This window comes from Carlito syrichta, unplaced genomic scaffold (genome assembly GCF_000164805.1).
Source record: "Carlito syrichta isolate Samal-C Ts95f unplaced genomic scaffold, Tarsius_syrichta-2.0.1 Scaffold307318, whole genome shotgun sequence".
Lineage (NCBI taxonomy): Eukaryota > Metazoa > Chordata > Mammalia > Primates > Tarsiidae > Carlito > Carlito syrichta.
Genome location: NW_007251414.1, coordinates 573552 through 595012, shown reverse-complemented (window position 1 = coordinate 595012; position 21461 = coordinate 573552). Strand labels below are relative to the sequence as shown.

General features: G+C 45.9%; 1 protein-coding gene across 1 annotated transcript in view; it reads right to left on the bottom strand.

Annotated features, from left to right (window-relative positions):
* Positions 1–21461, bottom strand: part of SLC24A3 (solute carrier family 24 member 3) — a 508299-nt gene that overhangs the window by 4282 nt on the left and 482556 nt on the right. Inside the window, exon 16 of the mRNA XM_008064347.1 lies at positions 1219–1284. Coding sequence (XP_008062538.1) covers positions 1219–1284 — 66 coding nt within the window. The remainder of the gene's footprint in view (positions 1–1218; positions 1285–21461) is intronic.

The following is a 21461-nucleotide window of genomic DNA, read 5'->3' as shown; positions in this document are numbered from 1 at the left end:
GGTCTCTGCCTGGTTGTCCCCCTACCTCTCCAGCTTTTCCTTCTCTTTCTCCTGCTGTTGCATTCTCATCCTCCTGACCTCTAAGTGTCCCAGAGCACCAAGGCCCAGGGCTTGGGTCCTTTCTCTTTTCTATCTACACTCACTCCCTTGGTGATCTCACCCAGTTGTAGGGCTTTAGGTAACATCAATACACCACTGTTTCCAGCTTGGACACATCTCCTGAACTCAGACTCATGTTTCCAAAGGCTGGCTTCCTTTCTTGTTTTTCTTTTTCCCTCCCTCCCTCCCTCTCTCTCTTAAGTCAAGATCTCATTCCGTCATCCTGACTGGAGTGCAGTGGCATGATTATGGCTCACTATTCCCACTCCTTGGCTCAAGCAATCTTTCTGTGCCAGCTCCTGAGTAGCTGGGACAACAGGCATGCGCCACCACAGTCAGCTAATTTTTTGATTTTGTGTAGAGATGAAATCTCGCTATGTTACCCAGGCTGGTCTTGAACTCCTGAACTTAGGTGATCCTCTGCCCCAACCTCCCAAAGTGCTGGGATTACAGGCATAAGCCACCATGCCAGGCTCAATGTTTATTTTTATTTTTTGAAAGCAGAATTTATTGAGAGGATAGAAAAACTCGCAGAGTGAGAGGGGACCTGAGGGGGTTGCCCTCAATACTTATTGATGTGAAAATTCAACAGCATATTTGTATGTTCATGGATGCTTCATGTGGGTTAGTCCATGTGCTAGTGTGAATTTGTTCCCACCAAACATGTCAGTTGATCTGGGAATATTAAATTACACAAATGACAGCTAAGATAGTGGGATGGCATAAAAGTGCACTGTCCCTCAAATACATTTTTAGTCTGTGTTAGTCACATCCATGATTTACAGTGACATTTACTAACCTAGAACAATTAATTGACTGACATCTATGTTCCCATGACTAATCTCACAAAGTGGGGTCTTCTCTTTGCTTTTGATAAAAGAGTTTCTGCTCAACACAAGACAGAGCCATGCTTCCGAGGGGAGCGTTGGCTTCTTTCAGAAAGAGAAGGGGTCCAGTGGGTTGCTGGGACTCACTGCTAGAAGACACGGCCAGGAGGTAGGACATCTGTAGGCCTACAGTCCCCGTTCACCAGGAGGCCAAGCCCATCTGGTCTCTGAAGACCCCCAGGGGAGAGAAGGACACACTAACTCAGGCATGCCAGGAGAGCCGTCAACCTACCGTGACAAAGACAGAGGCCAGGAGCAAGCCCACGGAGTAGATCAGTCCCCTGCTATTCAGCCGGATCTGCAAGAAAGGATGGAGTTAGGCTTCCACAGAGTCAGACTTGCAAAACAGAGTTTGGCTTCTGAAAAGGCATATGCTTAGTGCCGGGCACTTACACGACTCTGAGGGGCAGGGATTCCAGCTCTGTCCTCTAGGATGAAGACATGCAAGATGGCCTTGGCCGCTGTGTCTTGCAGCTCAGATTGCAGATGTGCACTCTCCTGGAGACCCAGGGCTTATCTGCATCCTCTCCACTCAGCCCTGTCTCCAGCAGTGGGGCTCCAGCCGGACCCTCCCACGGCTGCCTGACCTCTGCACCACAATGCCTGCCCAAGTCCAAGTGTTCCCTCACCTCCAGGGAGCTTTTGCTTTCTCAAATGCATACTGCTTTTAGGATGAACTGATGGCAGGGGTGAGGGAAACAGCTGAATACACTTTCACCCTCTTTCATCAACATATCTGTGTCCTTCTCTAACTTGATGGGAGGGGGTGGGTGAGGGTTGCTGCTGTGAGCTAGCAAAAAAGAGGAAAAAGTTAAAACTCCTTTTCTGATATTAGTAAAAGGATTTTTTTCTAAGAAGTTTGTTTTCATTTATTTTTTTGAGGCAGAGTCTCACTCTGTCACCCAAGGAGGGTACAGTGGCATGATTCTGGCTCACCACAGCCTTGACCTACTGGGCTCAGGGGATCCTTCTGCCTCAACCTCCCATGTAGCTGGGACTACTGGTGCACACCACCACACCCAGCTAATTTGTGTGTTTTTTTTAATAGATGAGGTCTTGCTCTATTGCCCGGGTTGGTCTTGAACTCAAGAGATTCTCCCTCCTTAGTGTCCCAAAGTGCTGGAATTATAAGCAGGAGCCACCGTGCCCAGTCAACAGCCACACTTTGAAGGAAAAAGCAATTTCTGGAGTTCCTACAGAACAGTGTTGCTCAGTAGAACTATCTTCAATGATGGAAACGTTCCATGTCTATGCTGTCCAATATGGCAGCCCCTGGGCACACGTGGCTGTTGAGCACTTAAAATATAGTTCATGCAACTGACAGACAAATTTTTTTTCTTTTTCTCTAGAGACAGGTGCTAGCTCTGTTTCCCAGGTTGGCATGCAGTGGCGTGATCATGGCTCCCTGCAGCCTGGAACTCCTGGGCTCAAGCAATCCTCTTGCCTCCACCTCCTGAGTAGTTGAGACCTTAGGCTTGTACTCTGTGCTGGGCCTTGAGGAATCAAGTTTTAATCTTGTATATTTAATTAAATTTGCATTTAAAGAACCGTGTGTGATCGGGACTACAGTACTGAGCAGAGCAGGCGGAGTGCTGAGGGGCTGGCTTGGCCACAAAGGCCATAGGGTTTCTTCCATAATGTGGAGAAGAGACTGCTCTGCCTCTGAGAAGGTGGTGAGGCCGTCAGCCCTGGCATCCAAGGGTTGCCTTAGAGCAGCGGTTCTCCGGTTCTTGAAGGGTGGGCCCGGGACCACGACCCACAGCAGAAAGAGCAATTGGGAGCTTATAGAATTTCAGGCCCTCTAGATCTCCTGAATCAGAGACTCTGGAGCAGGGCCCATCAATCTGGACATTAACTCTGGGTGATTTGATGCACAGGAAAGATTAACAGCCACTGATCTAGAGAAAGTACAAAGCCTAAACCGACTTCTGATCTCCAAGGATTCTGGGGATGGAAACTCCACATTCATTTTTCACCAGTTCTCACAGAAGCTCTCATGTGCATCCGGTTTTGAGGACTCCAGCCCTCCCAACCAATGAACGCTGTCCTGCGGGGAGCGAACAGCTCGCCTGTGCTCATGGAAAGGGAAAGTAAGGCTTGTTGTTTTGTACATCGTTTCATTGGAGGACTACGTGGTGACTGACTTCATTTCAGTCCAGCTGGTGGCTTAACTTCACACACAGCCTCATCCTGGCTGTGGAAACATTTTTCTCTTTTCAGAGCTGGGTTGGTATAAAAAGTCCAGTACTCAGGAGTGCATCAAGAATGTGTTATAGCCGGGCTTGGTGGCTCAGCCTGTAATCCCGCGCTTTGGGAGGCTGAGGTGAGTGGATTGCCTGAGCCCACGCGTTCAAGACCCGCCTGGGCAACTTGGCGAGACCTCATCTCTACAATAAATCAAAAAATCAGCCGGGCGTGGTAGCGCGCACCTGTAATTCCGGCTACCTGGAAGGCTGAGGCGGAAGGATCGCTGGAGCCCAGCAGGTCGAGGTTGCAGAGGCCAGGAGTGTGCCACTGTACTCTAGTCTGGGTGACAGAGTGAGACTCCAACTCAAAAAAACAAAAAAAAAAGAATATGTTGTACTGAAAGAGAGCGCCTCCCCCCAAACATTGTGTCCACACTGACTCTAAGATAATCCCATGTGCTCTGGTCAATGTGGAGGGGGAGAGGTGGGCTCCTCAGCACAAGATGGTGGCCCCTGAGAGTCAGGAAAGCCTACTGGGGCTGTCCTCAGTCACTTGGTCCTTGGATTGACCCTGAAGTTGTGAATCAACACTCAGAAATCTTTCTGAATTTTGAACTTTCAACACCACACATAGATTCTTCTAAGAATAGGGCAACATATTTTCAGTCCAGCTTGTCTCAGAGCTCTGGGGTCGAATCTTTGTCAGCAGCAAGAACTGAGTCAAGTGATTTCTTGCCCTTAAGAAACCAAGAGCCAGGGAGAGCAAAGCCCAAAGTAGGAAGCTTCTCTTTGGTCAAGTGCTTTCAAAATGAATCATGTTAAAACAAAGCTTCTGAACATTCTTCTTCCTATGTCCACACACAATCGCGACCAGTGCTGCTGAAACTCGGAATCTGACTCCAAAGACAGAAGACCGTGAGTTCTTCTGGGGGTCTCCAAGTATTTTCAGTTTCCTCACCTTTTTTTCTTTTCTTTTCTTTTCTTTTGAGTTGGAGTCTCACTCTGTCGCCCAGACTGGAGTGCAGTGGCCGCTCCTGGCCACCGCAGCCTCGACCTGCTGGGCTCCGGCGATCCTTCCGCCTCAGCCTTCCACGTAGCTGTAACTACAGGCGTGCGCTACCACGCCTGGCTGATTTTTTGATTTATTGTAGAGATGAGGTCTCACTGCCCAGGCGGGTCTCGAACCCGCGGGCTCAGGCAATCCACTCACCCTAGCCTCCCAAAGGCGCGGGATTACAGGCTGAGCCACCGAGCCCAGCCCTCACCTTTTTTTCTGCTGCCTTCTTCCTTTGGTCATGAACTCTACATATGCCCAAGGGTGGATTTTTGTGTTTTCACCATCAGAGACCCGGACTTTCAAAGCCTGTGTTTGTTGCCTGCATCTGACCTCCATGTGTCCACATGGATGTGGCAGTCAGCAATCAGGGCTTCCTCAGTTGCCTTCAGTCTGGCTTGAACATCTCCCAGCACTGAAGCTATGGATGGTTTGGGGCAGAGGTTGGCAGAACACAACCCATGGGCCAAATCTGGCCCATCGCCTGTTTTTGTAAGTGAAATTTTGTTGGAACTCAGATCATTTCCATCTTGTCTGCGGTTATTTTCTCACTACAATGACTAGGTTGAGTAGTTTTAACAGAAACTGTTAATATTTCCTCTCTGGCCCTTTATATACAAGGTTTGCCATTCCCTGGCTTAGAGCACAGGCTCCAGACCCAGCTTCCTGTGCTCTGAATCCCTGCTCAGTCACTCACCTGCTGTATCATCATGGACAAGTCACTTACCTCCCCTAAGCCTCAGTTTTCCTTTTTTCTTTTTTTTAGTTGGAGTCTCACTCAGTCGCCCAGAGTGGAGTGCAGTGGCCACTCCCAGAGTGGAGTGCAGTGGCCACTCCCGGCCACCGCAGCCTCGACCTGCTGGGCTCCGGCAATCCTTCCACCTCAGCCTTCCAAGTAGCCGGAACTATAGACGCGTGCTACCACGCCCAGCTAGTTTTTGATTTATTGTAGAGATGAGGTCTCGCCACGTTGCCCAGGTGGGTCTCGAACCCGCAGGCTCAGGCAATCCACTCACCTCGGCCTCCCAAAGTGCTGGGATTATAGGCTGAGCCACCGAGCCCGGCCAGCTTCAGTTTTCTGAAGAGTAAAATGAGACAGTTTCTGTATGATGGGTGCCTATGAAAATTTGCCAAATTAACCCACATTAAAACTTTTGAACAGGGTCCAATGTGTAATAAATTCTCAATAACTGGGGGCCATTATTTACTACCGATTGGTTGGGCCTACTTCCTGGCACCACTGACTATTGCTTTTATCAACCCATCACCAGATTACTACCACATCAGATTATACACACCATGAAAGCAGGGACCATGTCAGACTTTGCCCTCCATGTGGCACAGGGCTGGACACAGACCACATGCAATCAATGAACAGATGATGGATATCCATGAGGACTCATTCTGAAAGTGGTTTACGAGAAGGCCAGAGTTTCCATGGGAGCGGTGGGGCCTGGTCAGAGAGAGGCTGGAAGCGGAGAAACCCTGGATGCCACTTCCCGGATAATATTCCAAAGCAATGTGATCTCTGCCTGTCATTCTCTGTCTCCCTTCCCCACTTTGATTTTTTCTGATCATGTATTGCTTTTCTTTCTTTTTTTAACCCAGCGTACTATTATGAAAGTTTTCAAGCATTCAGGAAAATGGACATAATTATACTATCTTATTTTTTAATTAACTTCAAAGTAAGCTGCAGAGACTAGTACACTTCACCCAAGCACTCCTGCCTGCATCTCGTTAAGGAGAGTTCAGCTGGAGTTCATGGGTCTTTTACTCTTAGATGCAGTGTTTATATGGTAAAACTCACAAATCAAAATCGCACCATTTAGTGGGTTCTGAGCAATACGTATACCATTGCATCTCAAACTCTCATGACACAGAGCACTTCCATCATTCCAGAAAGTTCTCTTGTGCCCTCCCCTGCCAGACTCCCCAGGAGACTAACTGCTCTAAGTTTCTGCACTGTAGGGTGGTTTAGCCCATTCTGGAACTTCATAAAAATGGAATCCTCCAGCGTGTATTCTTTGATGCAACCATCCTTCCATTCCACATCATGCTTTAAGATTCTTTCATGGTTTTCATTGCATTAACAGCTCATTTATTTTTATGATAGTATAAACATGCCATGGTGTGTTTAATTATCCTCCTGGTGATGGACATCTGGGCTGCTTCCTGCTTTGGGCTATTAATGTCTGTTCCTTTTATAATTCACAAACAAGATGAACAGAGGCCTCAATGACTCCTCCTTGCCAAGACAACAGTCACTAAGGAAGCTGTGGGGGTGGGGTGCTCAGGACTCTGAGGAAGGCCTTGTACCACTGTCTCCTGTCCTAGCATGCCCCCTCTAGTTGGGCCCTGGGAATCCTCTCCAAACTGGAGCAATTGTCGTTCCCACCTTAGCATGCTGCTGTCCCCCACTGGGACCTCCAGTATAGCCAGGTGGGGTTCTCACCTCTTCCTACCTCTCTTTCCTTCCTGTTCTCAGTCTGTTCACCTTGTCCAAGTTCACGACTGCCCATCTGGTGCTGATCTCGTCCCGCCGGTGCCTGGGTCGTGTTCTCACCTCCCTAGCGAGTCCAAATGCTCTGAGGGCAGGCACCTGGATCTTGAGTTTTTCTCATTTCAGTGTCCAATTCCCTGCCATGCTCCCCTTGACCCCACACACTGTATGCTTAAATGAGCATCTGTTGGTGTTGGCATGCATGTTGGTGTGTTTGCCTGTGTTTGTGTGTGTCTGTGTGTGCACATGCATGTGCATGTTGGGAGGCAGTGAGGCTGAGTAGCAAAGGAGAGTTGATGGGGAGACAGAACATGGTGAGGGATGGCTCTCAGCTGATGTTTGCAAGTAATGAAGAGGACACTTTTTAAAAAAGAGAGGCATAGTTTGTATGCAGTGAAATGCACAGACCTTAAATGTACTCACTATCAGATGAGTTGTGACGAACTCATATACTCATGTAACCCACACTCCAATGAAAATACAAAACATTTCCATCCTCCCAGTAACATTCCTTGGAACTACTTTCTCGGGACCTGCTAAACCAGATGACAGCACCAAATCCTTCTCATGTCTGGGTTAGCTTAGAAAAAGTCTTTGCGCTCCCACTCTGCATAGCACTGAGCAAGACTGTTTCCCCTCCCTGGCTCACAGATGTAAGAAACGTTAAGGGTAAATACAGAAAATCTTCTCAGCAATGCCGATCTGACAGCATGTGAGACACAACTCAGATTGTTCAGGCCTGACATTTAGCCATTTAGTGCTGTTTTTATTTCTTGCTTTAAGAGGTATGCATTTGCATTCCCCAATTCCCTCTTGGCAGTTGCTGCAGAGGAAACAGAAGGTTGGCTACTTCCAAAGTCAACAGGAATCTAGCCCACAATACATGCATATTTTTTATCACGGATGCACACAGAGACTCATTCATACCAAGTTTTACCCACACATGTTGTTCCTCAAACAGTTCCCTGAATCCTGCCACGTCTGGACATCCAATACCCCACCCTAAAATATTCATACTACAACCCAGCTCATACCACAGTTAAACATCTCCTGGGGTTTGAGGTCAGCTCGACTCAACTAATGAATTCTTTTAGGAAAAATAAGAAGCCCTTGGATTTTTACTAATTTATTTATAACTTGGAACACACATGGATGTCATTTCGCATGTTCTTATTTGGGTCGTTTTACATTTGTTTGGGCATAATTTCCAAATGGATGTTCTTAGCCTTGGCTTTACACTGTATAACAGGGTCACTGGGTGGGAATTTCTTTTCTCGCACAATTAAATGAGATAGGAAAGTAGACAAGCCCACAGGAAAGAAGAAATTTAAGGACAGCTATATCCTAAGTCCTTTCCTCTCCAAAGTGCTCCCACAAACACCATGTGCATTAAGCTCTGGAAGCAACTCTGTGGGATAAATAGAGTGTGTTTTGTTATCCCCACTTGGAAGATGAGACACCTGAGGCTCAGAGACATTACAGCATTTAGTTGAGTTTATGAGGCTGGAGGGGGTTGAGTCTGCACTTGGAGTTAGGCTTTGGCCTCTGCATTCTCAACTCTTGGTTGACTCTGCCAGGAACAGGGAGAGCCAGGTCTTCCTCTTCACCCCCTAAGAGCCCTCAGAAGAGATCTGGGCATTTCTGCCTGGCATTTTTGTAAGAGTCCTGAATGAACTGCAAGAACCACAGACACCACTGTGGCAGATGCCATTGGTGCCCCATCTCTTCCACCCCGACATTACCCTTCTGGTGGGTGCCAGTGTCCTCCCAACAGCCAGCACCTGCCTCTATGCCTGAGGGCCTTCTCCTGAACCGTGGAAGTGTCAAGCAATGAACAACCCTAGAATCTGCCCTCTGCCAGTGACTCCGGGGCATGGGTGTATGAACACCTCAGCGCCCTTGCCCTTCTAGTGGAATCATTCTGAGTCAGGGGCAGGGATGTGCCCAAGTTCCTGGAGCTGCCCCTGTGGGGTTCAGTTCTAGTTTCTCACAGTGCTAATGGGCTTTGTTAACATCCTGCTGTGGGCTGCCTTTCCCTCACCTCTCACTTCCAGACTCTCACACTGGAGTTTCCTGCCCCCCTGAAAAAACTCTGTGCTCTGAATTCTTGTCTTAGGACTGAATAGCTTCTGGGAACCTAAACTGTGTCAAACACAGAGATGGATTCAGCTTTAGGTAAGCCCTCCCACAGCAGAAGCTGTAAGAACCGTTCTTTCCCCCAAACAACACTTTATTTTCCTAACATAGAGCCTGAAACCCAACAGTCAAGACTTGAGGGGCTTGAATGGTATTACTGCAGCTCCTAGGATCTCTGTTCGAACAACCTCAAGAAGACTCATTCATTAAGTTGTCATCATACTGTCCCCAAGTTACCTTTCCAGGTCCTGTGGCAACAGTTTGTAGACTGGCCTTGGCAGTAATGACATTCTGACATTATGCTGATTCCTGTGGTGTAAATACTCCATTATGGTCAATTACAAACTGCCTTGTGACATCACTGGAGGTGGGGTTGGAACTAGCTGAGCATGAAGGTTTCTCTGAAGCTTGTACGAGCTGACTCCAACATCCTACTGTCCCTGGGGTTCAGGAAGGGATTTCCAGAAAAGGAAAACTGCTTCTAACAGATGAAGCAATGCCCAGGTATTGGGAACTGTTGTTTAAGAAGGAGAGAATAAAAGAGGTGGGAAACATCAAGAACCGATGGATGCATCAATCTATCTCATAGAAGTCCCTTGCTAGGGAGCAAATGTTGAGTAAGATTCAGTTGAAGAGTTAGTGGGGAGACACACACATCTGGGGTTATACCCCCATGTTATCATAGAGGTACTTAGTTGGCTGATAGGCTTCTTGGAGGAGGTGGTGGTTGGCTGACAGAGCTGACCTTAGGAGAATGACCTAGAACAAGGTCTTATATACTCATCTGCTCCGTTCTTCTTGAAACATTCTCTTGGCTCCATGGTCCCACACTTTCTTCTGTTCTCCTCTTCTCTGGCTGGCCCTTCCTCAGACTCCCTCAATGAGCCTCCCTCCTTTTTTTTTCTTCCTACCCCATATCAGGACATGGTCTGGGCTCTTGTCTCCTCTCTGTCTACTTATACCATATGAATGCTGTTGATTTCTAAGTTCATACTTGCAACAAAAATCTTGCCTCTGAAGTTCAGACCCACCTATTCCACTACCTACTTGACATCTTCATCCAAATGACCCACACATGTGTCAAACTTCTAAAGGGAACCCTTGATATTTTATCTTAATGCATTCCCTAACCCTATCTTGTTTCCTCATCCCCACAAATGGCACCATCATACACTTAGTTGCCCAAGCCAAGAACCAGAAGTTGTCTTTGATTTTTCTCTTTCTATTTCTCTCCATGCGTTTATCAGAACACCTTAACAATTCTTCCTTGTAAAAGAATCTCTTTTTGTCATCAGCTCTGACTTGTCTCCTCTCTTCCACTCTTCCCTTCTTCTAATCCATTTCCAAGCAGTGCCCAATATAATTGTAGAATTTAAAGGAAAGTATGCCATTATCTTCCTAAAATCCTCAATGGCAGTTATAAGCAAACCCAGTCATTTTGCAATGGCTGATGTAATCCTGGATGACCAGGTTTCTGTCTATCCTGACTCACCTCCTCATGGACAGATGTTTACGGGCTGATGTTAAATCAATCGCCAGGTCCTGCTCCTTCTTTTCTACAGTTTCTTGCTTAGTTTTCCAGCTTTACTGCTACTACAGAGGCAGAACAAATTGCTGGTCTCACTTCCTCTTCCCTGTGGTAGGTTCTATGTCCACACACTTTCCACAGCCTTGTGGCAGGCAGATGTATTTCCCTGTCCCCCAACTTCTGACTTAGCTGTGTGATATGCATTGGCCAATGGGATATTAGTGGACATAACATGAGCACAAGTTTGAAATGTGTTTAGGAGCATCCTCTTGTGCTTCTGCATTTCATCATGAGAAGAATGTGTCCCAGAAAACCACTGGTCCAAAAAGAGTGAGAGGCACACAGAGCAGCCCCATCCAAAGCTTGTAGTCAAGCCCAGATCAGTTTCATACTGGTCAGCCCACAGAGGTATGAGTGAGAAAGATGTGCTAGTGGATATACGCTACTGAGTTTGGGGCCTTTTGTTACTCAGCATTACGGTAGTAGTAGCTAGTATATACAATGACTCAAATCCAAGTCACCCTATTTTCTTTCTCCTGCAAAAAGCTGATCTTGCTGCCATCAGTCTTATGTCTGGCTCCAATTCCTTCTCCAGAGTTGTCAGAATTTCCCTTCTAAAAGGTGCATTGACTGTACCTCTCCCTTGTGTACCCTTTATTCTTGCCATTGCCATGTCTTTTGCCACACAGCTTCTCTGCCTCTAGTTTCCTTCCTGCTACTCAGCCCTTGACTCTCCCATTCTCCACTCCTCATCCCTTCCTCCTTCCCTTAGCCCTAGGAATAGCCCTTAGCTCCTTCAGTGCAAAAAGCGTTCCCACATCTTGGTCTTCTACAAGCTGTTACTTCTGCTTAAAAAAAAAGGCCTTCTTACCCTTTTCAATGGCTTTTCCTGATGCTCTCATGACTCTTAGAATAAGTGTCACTTCCTCCCCAAGATTCGAGGCCCTCCAACCCTTGCCACACATCACCATGACCCCTGTAGCAGCTGCTCTTAGGAGAGCAGGTACTATATTTTGTTTTGAAATTGCTTGTGTGCATGTCTCCTTTCCTAGGCTGGAGACCCAGGAGCACAGGACTTTGCCTGTCATGTTTACTGTACCTTCCAATGGTTACCAGCTGAGCACATAGAAGGCATCTAAGTAATGCTTGGTCAAAAAAAGAACAAACGGGGCAGAAGGTATAGGGTGACAATATTTGTGGTCAGCTCTTCTTTTTATCTCTGTGGATTTTGGAGTCAGGTGGTCTCTTGATTGGAAAGAGAGAGGCATATACCCTTCCTTCCTCCATGACTTTCCTCATTTATTTGATATGTCTAAGCCCTAGCTTAGAAACCCAAGTTTTGCCCTGGCTTCCCGGAGACTGCCTGGTTGCTTTCTCAGTTCTGTTGAAGCTTGTGGAACAGACATTCATCACCATAATGGCACAAGATGTGCTCATTTTCCAAACTTTGACTTTTAGAAATATTTATTTCGGGCACTTAGGTAGCTAGCTGGCTTCTAAGAAAGCCACAGAGTGCTAAGAAATGTCAAAATCTGTAAAACTGCATTCATTCCTCCCTGCCAAATGCTAAAACCTAATGTCACACACAAAACAGCTGTCTGGATGGTAATTATCTGATAATTATGACTTGGAAGTCCCATCTAGGCAAGATGGAAAAGTTGCTTCAGAATGGTTGGCAGTTCCCCTTGAGACTGGGAGAGGCCATTCCACCCACACAGGCCACTCAGTTCTGATGTCAGAGTCACAGAAAGGTGTCATGGGGTTAGCACCATGTTAAGTGGAAAGAGGTCCCGAGTGCCCTTTTGGAAATGAAGTCTCTCCTGGGAAAAGTTGGGGCGGGATGAGGAAAGATCCAAATGTTCCCAGCAAGAAGCCCTCAGTTTGCTTTTCCATGAACCTGGGACTGTTTTCCAAATAGCGTCTGCATCTTGGCAGGAGGCTACCTGGCGTTGACCCCCAGCATGGCTGGGCATGAGGAACTGGCCACTTGAAGGCACCGGAAGAAGTTCCAGGGAGGGAGCAGGGACTGAAGAAAGGATCTGGGGAAGTTTTTCTAATTCTCAGCCAGAAACCCACTGCAGAAGTTCCACTTACTGCTGCCCAGAGCAGCAATGACTGTAGCCCCCATAATATCTTTTGAAACTTTGAGAATGGGAAACTAGGGGTTAGGAATTCTCTCCTTCTAGTTCCTTCTCTCTTTATATAAAGTTGGAGAGGCCGCCTGAGCCTTAATAAGCAGACCCTGTTCTATCTTTTAGTAAAGATTCAAGCTCAGGGATGGGTCTGGTGAAAATTCTACCCTAGGGGTGATCTTCACACCCCTGTGCCTGGAGCCAGGCATGGGCAGCTGCAGCTGCATGATTTGCTTTGGCAATTGTCAATTGTCAGGGCTTTAAGGAGAGAAAAAACAAAACAACCTCCTCTCTGCCTCTTTCTGTCTGTGGGGTTTAACCATTTAACTCCTGGGCATTGGTGTACTTATCCACAGAATGGGATGGCACCACATGGCCACCTAGCATGATATCTGAGCCCTCTGCCCAGCTGAGGTGGCCAGGTGTGACCTTACCCGCCTCACCCAGTGCTCCTGCACCCTCTCTTCTGGGACACAGCATGCCTCAGTGCCTTTGCATGTGCTGTTGCTTCCTCTTAGACTACTCTCCTGTCCTCTACACACCCAGCTCTTCCCATGGCTGGCCCTTTCTTGTCATCCATGACTCAGCACAGAACTGACTCTGTCCAATGAATTCAGAGTGACACCTGAGCCCACTCTCTAGAACATCACCCTGGCTCATCGTCTTCAGAAGGCTTTCATTCTCTCAAGCAGTGCACTCATGTGTTTGTTCACTTATGCATTCTCTCTTTCTTTCTTCCCGCCCAGTGTACACTCTGTGAGGGAAGGCCCAGCTGACCTTGATCACTTCTGTATGCCCAGTGCCTTCCAAGTTCCTGGCACACAGTAGTGCACAGTAAGCCCTGGTTGAAGGAACAATCCTTTCTTTATTTAGCTGTTGTGAGGATTAGATGGGACGACATGGACATAGTGTCCCCACAGTGCCTAGTGCATAGTAGACGCTCAATGAATGTTAGCCATTCTTATGGCTGTTTTGGCTGACTCCCATCTCACTCCCTTCTCAGATCAGCCTAGTCCTCCATTCTGCTCCGATCATGTCTTCCTCCCATATGAGGTGATGTTGAAAGGAAAGTTAGGATCCATCTATCCATCCATCCATCCATCCAACCAACAAACGAACAATTATGGAACATGTTCCAAGGGCCAGGCACCATAGTAGGCATGGAGAAAACAACAAATGCATGAAACAAGCACAGTTCCTGTCCTCAGGGACTTCACCTCTCTAGGAGGTCACCCAGACAAAGGGGAAAAGGTAAGCACTTTGATGGAAGCTGCTGAAAAACACAGGAGGGACGGCTGGTCCAGACTTGCGAGTGGTCACAGCTTGAATTCTTAGCTGGAACCTGGAGAATGAGCTAGAGAAAGAAAAGAGCTCCTGGGGGTGCCCTGTTACCCCTCAGTGAGGCAGTCTGGTCACAGAAGGCCATTTTCTGGGGCCTTTTGGCTAACCAAAAGGCACAACTCATCTGGGCCAAAAATTGTGTTACTATTTTGACCTGACATTGTTAGTCAAAGAGACATGGTCTGGACAAGCAAAGGTTTCTGGAAAGTTAAAGTCCACACCTTTATAGGCTAGCTCCTTAATTGCTTTTGATGAAAAAGATTTCATTCTGAATGTATCATTCACTTGCAGCTCAGTCTAGAGGCTACGAGGTATACCCTCACTTGTTCTTGATGACTCAGGATCAGTACCATGAATACACATTATTTAATTGGGTGGAAACGTGGCAAAGCTCTCGGGAGCTATTGATGTACCAATGGATAGCTTGCTGCCGCGAGTGAGGAAATAAGATTTATTCTCTATTTAGACAAGTAAAATGTCCTGCTATGTGTAAGATGAGAACTGGTGCAGTGTGAGTGGTGGACATGAAGTGTACGAGACCTTAGCCTCTGGCAGCAAAGAGATGACATGTGAATAACTGTGAAATGCAGTAGGAAGGCGAACAGGCCAACAGGGACATGGAAAAGAGATGACAAGCAGTGTAAGGTTGATTTGGGTGGCAATCAGAGGGGTTTGAGGGTTTAGGCTTGTGGAGACACTTGGGGATCTTCTAATCGGGGGATTCTTCCTTCATTGAATGTCCTTTCAAGCAAGGAGAGCAAACCGTCTGAGTTAAATATATGGAAAGCAGCATTTTAAAGCACACCACAAGGATTTGGAGCTAGTATAATGACTATTCCTGATTCAGTTCACCTGGCTGGCCTGTGCCTGTTTCTTGCCCATTTACATTTTAGTCCTGACTCAGGATGAAAACTCTTCCCAATGGTGGAGATTAGCAGTACTTATGAAATACCAGGTTCTAGAATACACAGCTGTAATCAAAATACAATCATAGCTTCCTAAATTGTGACTATTACTGAAAAATAAGTTACCAAAAATTTCTCCTTCGAATGTTTAAAGTTGAAAATGAAATCTCTTTTTCCACAAATGGTGCAGAAACAACTTGTTCAAATGCCAAAGAATGAAGTTGGAGTCCTACCTCACACCGTAATAAAATGAAATCCCCTTGATTTCCTGGGCCGGGGGGGGGGGTTCCTAAACTGTTTGTTGATTACATTACTGAACTTCTGCTTTCAAAAGAGAGGTCAACATTGGCTGTTTGCATCCCTGGAATAAAACGAAGATCTCTTTTGCAGCATCTGGTAGAACCACGACATGACACACCTTTTTCTAGAGTCTTCCCTACCAAAAGATCACCCCAAGAGGACTCTCGTGTGTGCCATGGGTGCCCACCACAAACCAGAGTGGATTCCTCCCCTCCACTTCATTTCTCCTCTACTTCAAGGATAAAGGAGACCTCCAATTATAGGACTGAATGTGGTTCTTGTACAATTCAGCAGAATGACCAGTATGACCCAATTATGTCATCTTCAGATGAAAAACATAAATTTGGGCCAAACAACTAATGAAGCCTGCATTTTTGTCTTCATGATGTCACCCTGTCAGTAGACATTGGGACCTGGAAAGAGAATGTTTTCATAGCTGTGGGGATGACTGATAGAAGAATAATGTTTAATTTTCTGTTCTCCAAAGAGTGTTGGGAGAATGTCAGAAGGAGAGGGAAGGAGAGGGAAGGAGGGGTGATCATTAGGGGGATTATTTATGGTGGACCTAATGAGGTTGGAATTTCAGGCCTGATCTTCATGTCCAGTCAGGAAGATTTCAAAGTTTGTAAGCGGAACTGGCTTACTTCTGGCATGAGCTCTAGTTTTGTTTTAGAAAGTTTTGAATTTTATCTTCTATGACTGTAGAGTGCAAGCTCAGTAAATAAAAAATAAACATAATAAATCTTAAGGACATTGAAAGGACTTTCATTCCTACCCCTGCCGGTCCCTCCCTCCCTGGAGAATCAACATGGTAAAAATACATTATTTAGGAATTGATTTTTCAGGTTATCTAGAGCCCAGTTTTTCTTTCTTTCTTTTTTTTTTTTGATGTCTGCTTTTTAGCTACTGTCTTCTAGTTCTCAACAAAGGAGACAAAAGGCTGCTGAAATTCAGATCGATCTGATTTTTACTTTTTCAAAACTTTGATAAGAGATACATGGAAAAGTGAAGCAGACAGACGAATAAACCTGATGGACTGTTGAGGAACTTATCACATTCGTAGATGCAGTGCTTTGAGCTGGGTCCTACCTGCCAAATATGACCAAGCAGCAACAGAGAGTCACTAGGCGATTTCTAAGTAAGTTAGGCTGAGCTTTTGCTCAGAGTGAGACATGCAGGTTTGAACTCAGAGCTGAAATGCTTGATAACAAGGAAAGACTGAATGAAGGAACCAGGAGTCTCTCTTGTCTCTACCATTAGCCCTTGCAGGGTTCTGTCTCTTCTCAAAAATAAATGTTGAACCAATGGCTACTTAAAATAAAAATATGGCTGGGTACAGAGGCTCATGCTTGTAATCCTAGCACTTTGGAAGGCTGAGGCAGAAGAGTGCTTAAGCCCGGGAGTTTGAGACCAGTCTGAACAACATAATGAGACTTTGTCTCTACAAAAAAATTTTTTTAAAAATTAGCCGGGCATGGTGGTATGTGCCTGTAGTTCCAGTTGCTCAGGAGGCTGAGGCAGAAGGATCACCTGAGCCCAGAAAATCAGGGTCATGGTGAGCCGTGACTGTGCTACTGCACTCCCATCTGGGTGACAGAGTGAGACCACTACTAAAAAAATGTTTTTTAGGGAGCACCAAATCATGAGGCTACTTGTGCTCTTGTGTCACAGCCTGGAACTGAAGTGGCCTCTGACTCACGAAAGGCAGCTATGAAACAAAGCACACACAACTGTCATGGAAGAACCATTGTGGGTGCCCTTCTCTTCGACACATCTTTCACAGCTCAGGTGGACTCCTGCCCTGTACTATGTGCCACAAGGAGGCAGATGTGTAAAAGGCTTAGAATCCACCATCACAGCAATGTGTGGACTCAGTGTCTACCCTCACAGCACTCCCTGTGCTCAGGATATGAGGGTGCCCAAAAACTCAGGAATGAATCTGGACAAATTAAAATGTAAGAAGTACTGTCATTTTGAAAAAATAACATTCTGGCCAGGTGCGGTGGCTCAAGCCTGTAATCCAAGCACTTTGGGAGGCCGAGGTGAGGGAATTGCCTGAGACCAAGGGTTCAAGACCAGCCTGGGCAACTTGGTGAGACCTAGTCTCTATAATATATCAAAAAATTAGCCGGGTGTGACAGCACACGCCTGCAGTTTCGGCTATTTGGAAGGCTGAGGCAGAAGGATACCCTGAGCCCAGTGGGCTGATGCTGGGTGGTCGGGAGTGTGCCACTGCACTCCAGCCTGGACAGCAGAGTGAGAGTCTGACTAAAAAAAAAAAAAAAAAAGAAAAGAAAAAATAGCATTCTATATAACAATTCCACCTCTGAGAAGAAACATCCAAAGAAAGTACTTGAAATGTAGATACAGATTTATGGACAACTCTAAAATCTATAGATTAATGTACAAAGATGTGTGAAGCATTATTACTATAACAGTGAAAACACTGAAGAAATATTATGTCCAAGAGCAGCAGCATGAGTAAATTTTGGAATATCCATATACCAGAATATTAGGCCACCTTTCAAGATGATGTTTCTATGAGATTCTAAGAAACACATGTTGGATGAATAAGAAGTATAAAAAGCAATGTGCAAAACTGTCTGTATAAGATGATCTCAGCTATATAAAACAACTTAGAGAAAGAAAAACACGCCAGAATGGTAACAAAACTTATCTATGGATTAGGTTATGTATGATTTTTATTTTTTATTTCTATTTTTTGAATTGGGTTCTCACTCTGTCACCCTGGCTGGGGTGCAGTGGCACAATCACGGCTCACCACAGCCTCAACCTCCTGGGCACAAGCGATCTCCCCCATGCCAGCCTTCCAAGTAGCTGGGACTACATGAGTGTGCCACCATACTTGGCTAATTTTTAAATTTTCTGTAGAGAGGAGGTCTTATTATGTTGCCCAGACTATGCATGATTTTTATTTCAACTTCCAGAACTGCAGTGTCCAACAGGTGGTCACCGCCATGTGTGGCTATATACATTAATTTAATTTAAATGAAAAATGCAGTGCTCTTGCAATAGCCACAAGTGCTTGCAAGTCATGAGTGGTGGTGGCTACGCTATTAGATAGTACAGCCATATAACATTTCCATCAAAGCAAATAGTTCTACTGGGCAAAGCTTCTGTAATTTTCTATAAAGTATGTGAGTTATTTTTATGATCAGAAAAAGAGAATAAAGAAGGTTCAGATTAACTAAAGTGAGAAAAACCCCAAGAGCTTATTTTAACACTAGCAAAACCAAATCCAAGCTACTTATCTTTCAAGGAAGCAATAAGACAAGTTTAGTGAGAATTTAAACACAATCACCTATGTGCTCTTGGCTTGAGCACGGAAAAGGTGTGTTAACTTATGGGAGATGGTTCACATGTGGTCCAAAAAAGGGAGCTCAAACTGCCAGGATTGGTCATGACTGAACTGGAGGGGCAGCTCAATCTGGTGCCCTGGTTGGCAAGGCAGATAGATGCACCCCACAGCGAAGAAATGCACCCCACATTTACCTCAGCAACCCAACAGCACCAGAAAGAGGTCCCTGGCCAATCCCTTACACTTGGCTTCTACTCTCTGCCGTCAGGCCAGACCACAAAGACTGAGAGTGTTCACCGCCATCCAGGTCTCTTCTCCTTCTGGCAACACTGATAAACTCATGACCCGGATCCTTCTTGCATCTAAGTGGGTGCCTGTGACTTACCTGGACAAAGGGATGGGGACTGATGGGACAGATGCCACATTCAGGCATCTGGAGAGAAGGTCTGAATAGTCTTCCATGTCCTTGCTTTCTCTGCTTGCATGGCTCGAGAGGAAGGACTCTAAGATGGGAGAACCATCTGGTGGAACATGCCCCAGTCCCTGTGTTTTTGCGTGGAAGGGTCCCTGGGTGCACCCAGAATGGGAACATCTGCAGTGGACCTGAGTAAAAAATTAAGCCCTTGTTGGGATACCTCAGTAGGATTTTGGGGTCACTTGTAATATAGTAGCCAGCAGTACTTATTCTCCTCTCCTTTTTTTGAGTTGGGGTCTTTTTTTGAGTTACCCCAGCTGGAGTGCATGATGATCATGACTCATGGCAACCTCGACCTCCTGGGCTCAAGTAATCCTTCTGTCTCAGCATCTCAAGTAGCTGAGACTACAAGCATGTGCCACTATGCTTGGCTAATTTAAAAATTTTTTTTTGTAGAGATGAGGTCTTACTACATTGCCCAGGCTGGACTTGAACTCCTAGGCTCAATCAAATCCACCTGCCTCAGCCTTCCAAAGTGCTTGGATTACAGGCATGAGCCACCATGCCTGGCCACTAGCTATACTTATTCTAAAAAATAAACTAATAATTTGACTTTTTGTGTGAAAGGTGTCTACAAGCAGTTCTGGTTAATCCTCACATGTCTACAGGGGAGTTGGAACCATGGCTGACCCTTGGCTGATCCCTGAGAATGTGGCCCGTTGAATGCTCTGGATTGATGTTGCTTTGTACACTAGAAGCAATGGGACATGCTGTAGTGGCTTGTCAGGATTGTTTGGCACACTTTATGACACCTATCTGGTGTCTGCTGGGGCTCTGAGATTCGGTTATCAGGACTGTTCATGCAGCAGGAATGTGTCTTCCTCACCAGCTCTTCCTAAAGGCCTCCAATCCCCAGACCTCCCTGGACAGAGACAGCTCACACATGTCCTCTAGTTCAGGGGTCCCCAACCCCTAGATCACACACTGGTATCGGTTAGGAATCGGACTGCACAGTAGGAGATGAGTGGCAGAGGAACGAGCGAAGCTTCATCTGTATTTACAGCTGCTCCCCATCACTCACATTACTGCCTGAGCTCTACCTTCTGTACGATCAGTGTTGGCATTAGATTCTAACAGGAGCCTAAATCCTATTGTGAACTGTGCATGCGAGGGATCTAGGTTGCGTGCTCCTTATGAGAATCTAATGCCTGATGATCTGAGGTGGAGCTGAAGCGGTGATGCCAGTGCAGAGGAGCACCTGCAAATACGGATTAACATTAGCCATGAGATTTGACTGCACAGAGACCACCATAAATCAGTTGCTTGCAGACTCTTATCAAACCCTTCCAGTGAGTGGCAAATGAGTTGATGGACATCAGCATCAGTTGTACAGCTGCATCTCGTGGCAGACTTAGGTCAGAATCTGACACTTATTTTAGTCCATGCATGGCCTGCCCATTATTTTATTTACCATGTCTGTCTCCATCTATTTTTTTTATGGTGAGTTGTATAATTGCTTCATTATATATCACAATGCAATGATAATAAAAATAAAGTCCACAAAAAATGTTATGCACTTGAATCATCCCTAAACCATCCCCACTCCTCCCTATTCCATGGAAAAATTGTTCCCTAAAACCAGTCCATTATGCTAAAAAGGCTGGGGACCACTGCCCTAGTTCATTGCTAGAGAGAAAGCACGCCCTGTGTGACCTGGCAGGGAAGAAGCCGGAATGCCTGTACCTGAACTCTCTGGGCTTCTGACTCATTTCACTTTCCTGATGCTTTTACTCCATGTCCTTTGCTATAATAAACCCTAGTCATGAATATAATCTGCTGTGAGTTCTATGAGTACTCTTGGTATTGAACTTGAGGATGGTCATAGGACACCCAAAATAACTCAACTCCTACATGAGATTATTTTCCAGGAATACACAGGAGAAGTCAACCAAAATAAGTATGCATTCTTTCCAGCCCTCATCTATTTTACCATCTGTTGACATGCTAGCCTAGAGATCAAACTCTTATGAATTTGGTTGATGTGAGTCAGTGTATAAGAGCCTGATTGACAAAAGTTTCATTCCTTGACCTGAAGAACTTGGGAAGGCTATTTGGAATTCTGTGACCATTCAGTGGAGGACACCTTTTCAGTGGCCAAACTGGATGACATCTCTGCAGTGTCTCTCTTATATTTGTCACCCACCCTGTAATAAGATGAAACAAATACAAACCCACCTGAGCAGAGGTTGGCAAGTTATGACCCAGGTGCCAAATCTGTCCCACCTGCTGCTTTGGCATGGTCCATGAATGATGAATGATTTTTACATTTTTATTTTTAAATTTGTTATTATTATTTTTGGAGTCAACATCTCCATCTGTCACCCAGGCTCGAGTACAGTGGCACGATCATGGCTCACCGAAGTCTTGACCTTCTGGCATCAGGTGATCCTTCCACCTCAGCCTCTGAAGTAGCTGGAACTGCAAGTGTGCACTGCCATGCCTGGCTAATTTTTTTTGACTTTTTGGTGAGACGGGATCCCAAAGTGCTGGGATGACAGGCCTGAGTCACCATACCCAGCCAGTTTTTACATTTTTAAATGGTTAAAAAACATAATCAAGCCGGGCTCGGTGATTCAGCCTGTAATCCCGCGCCTTTGGG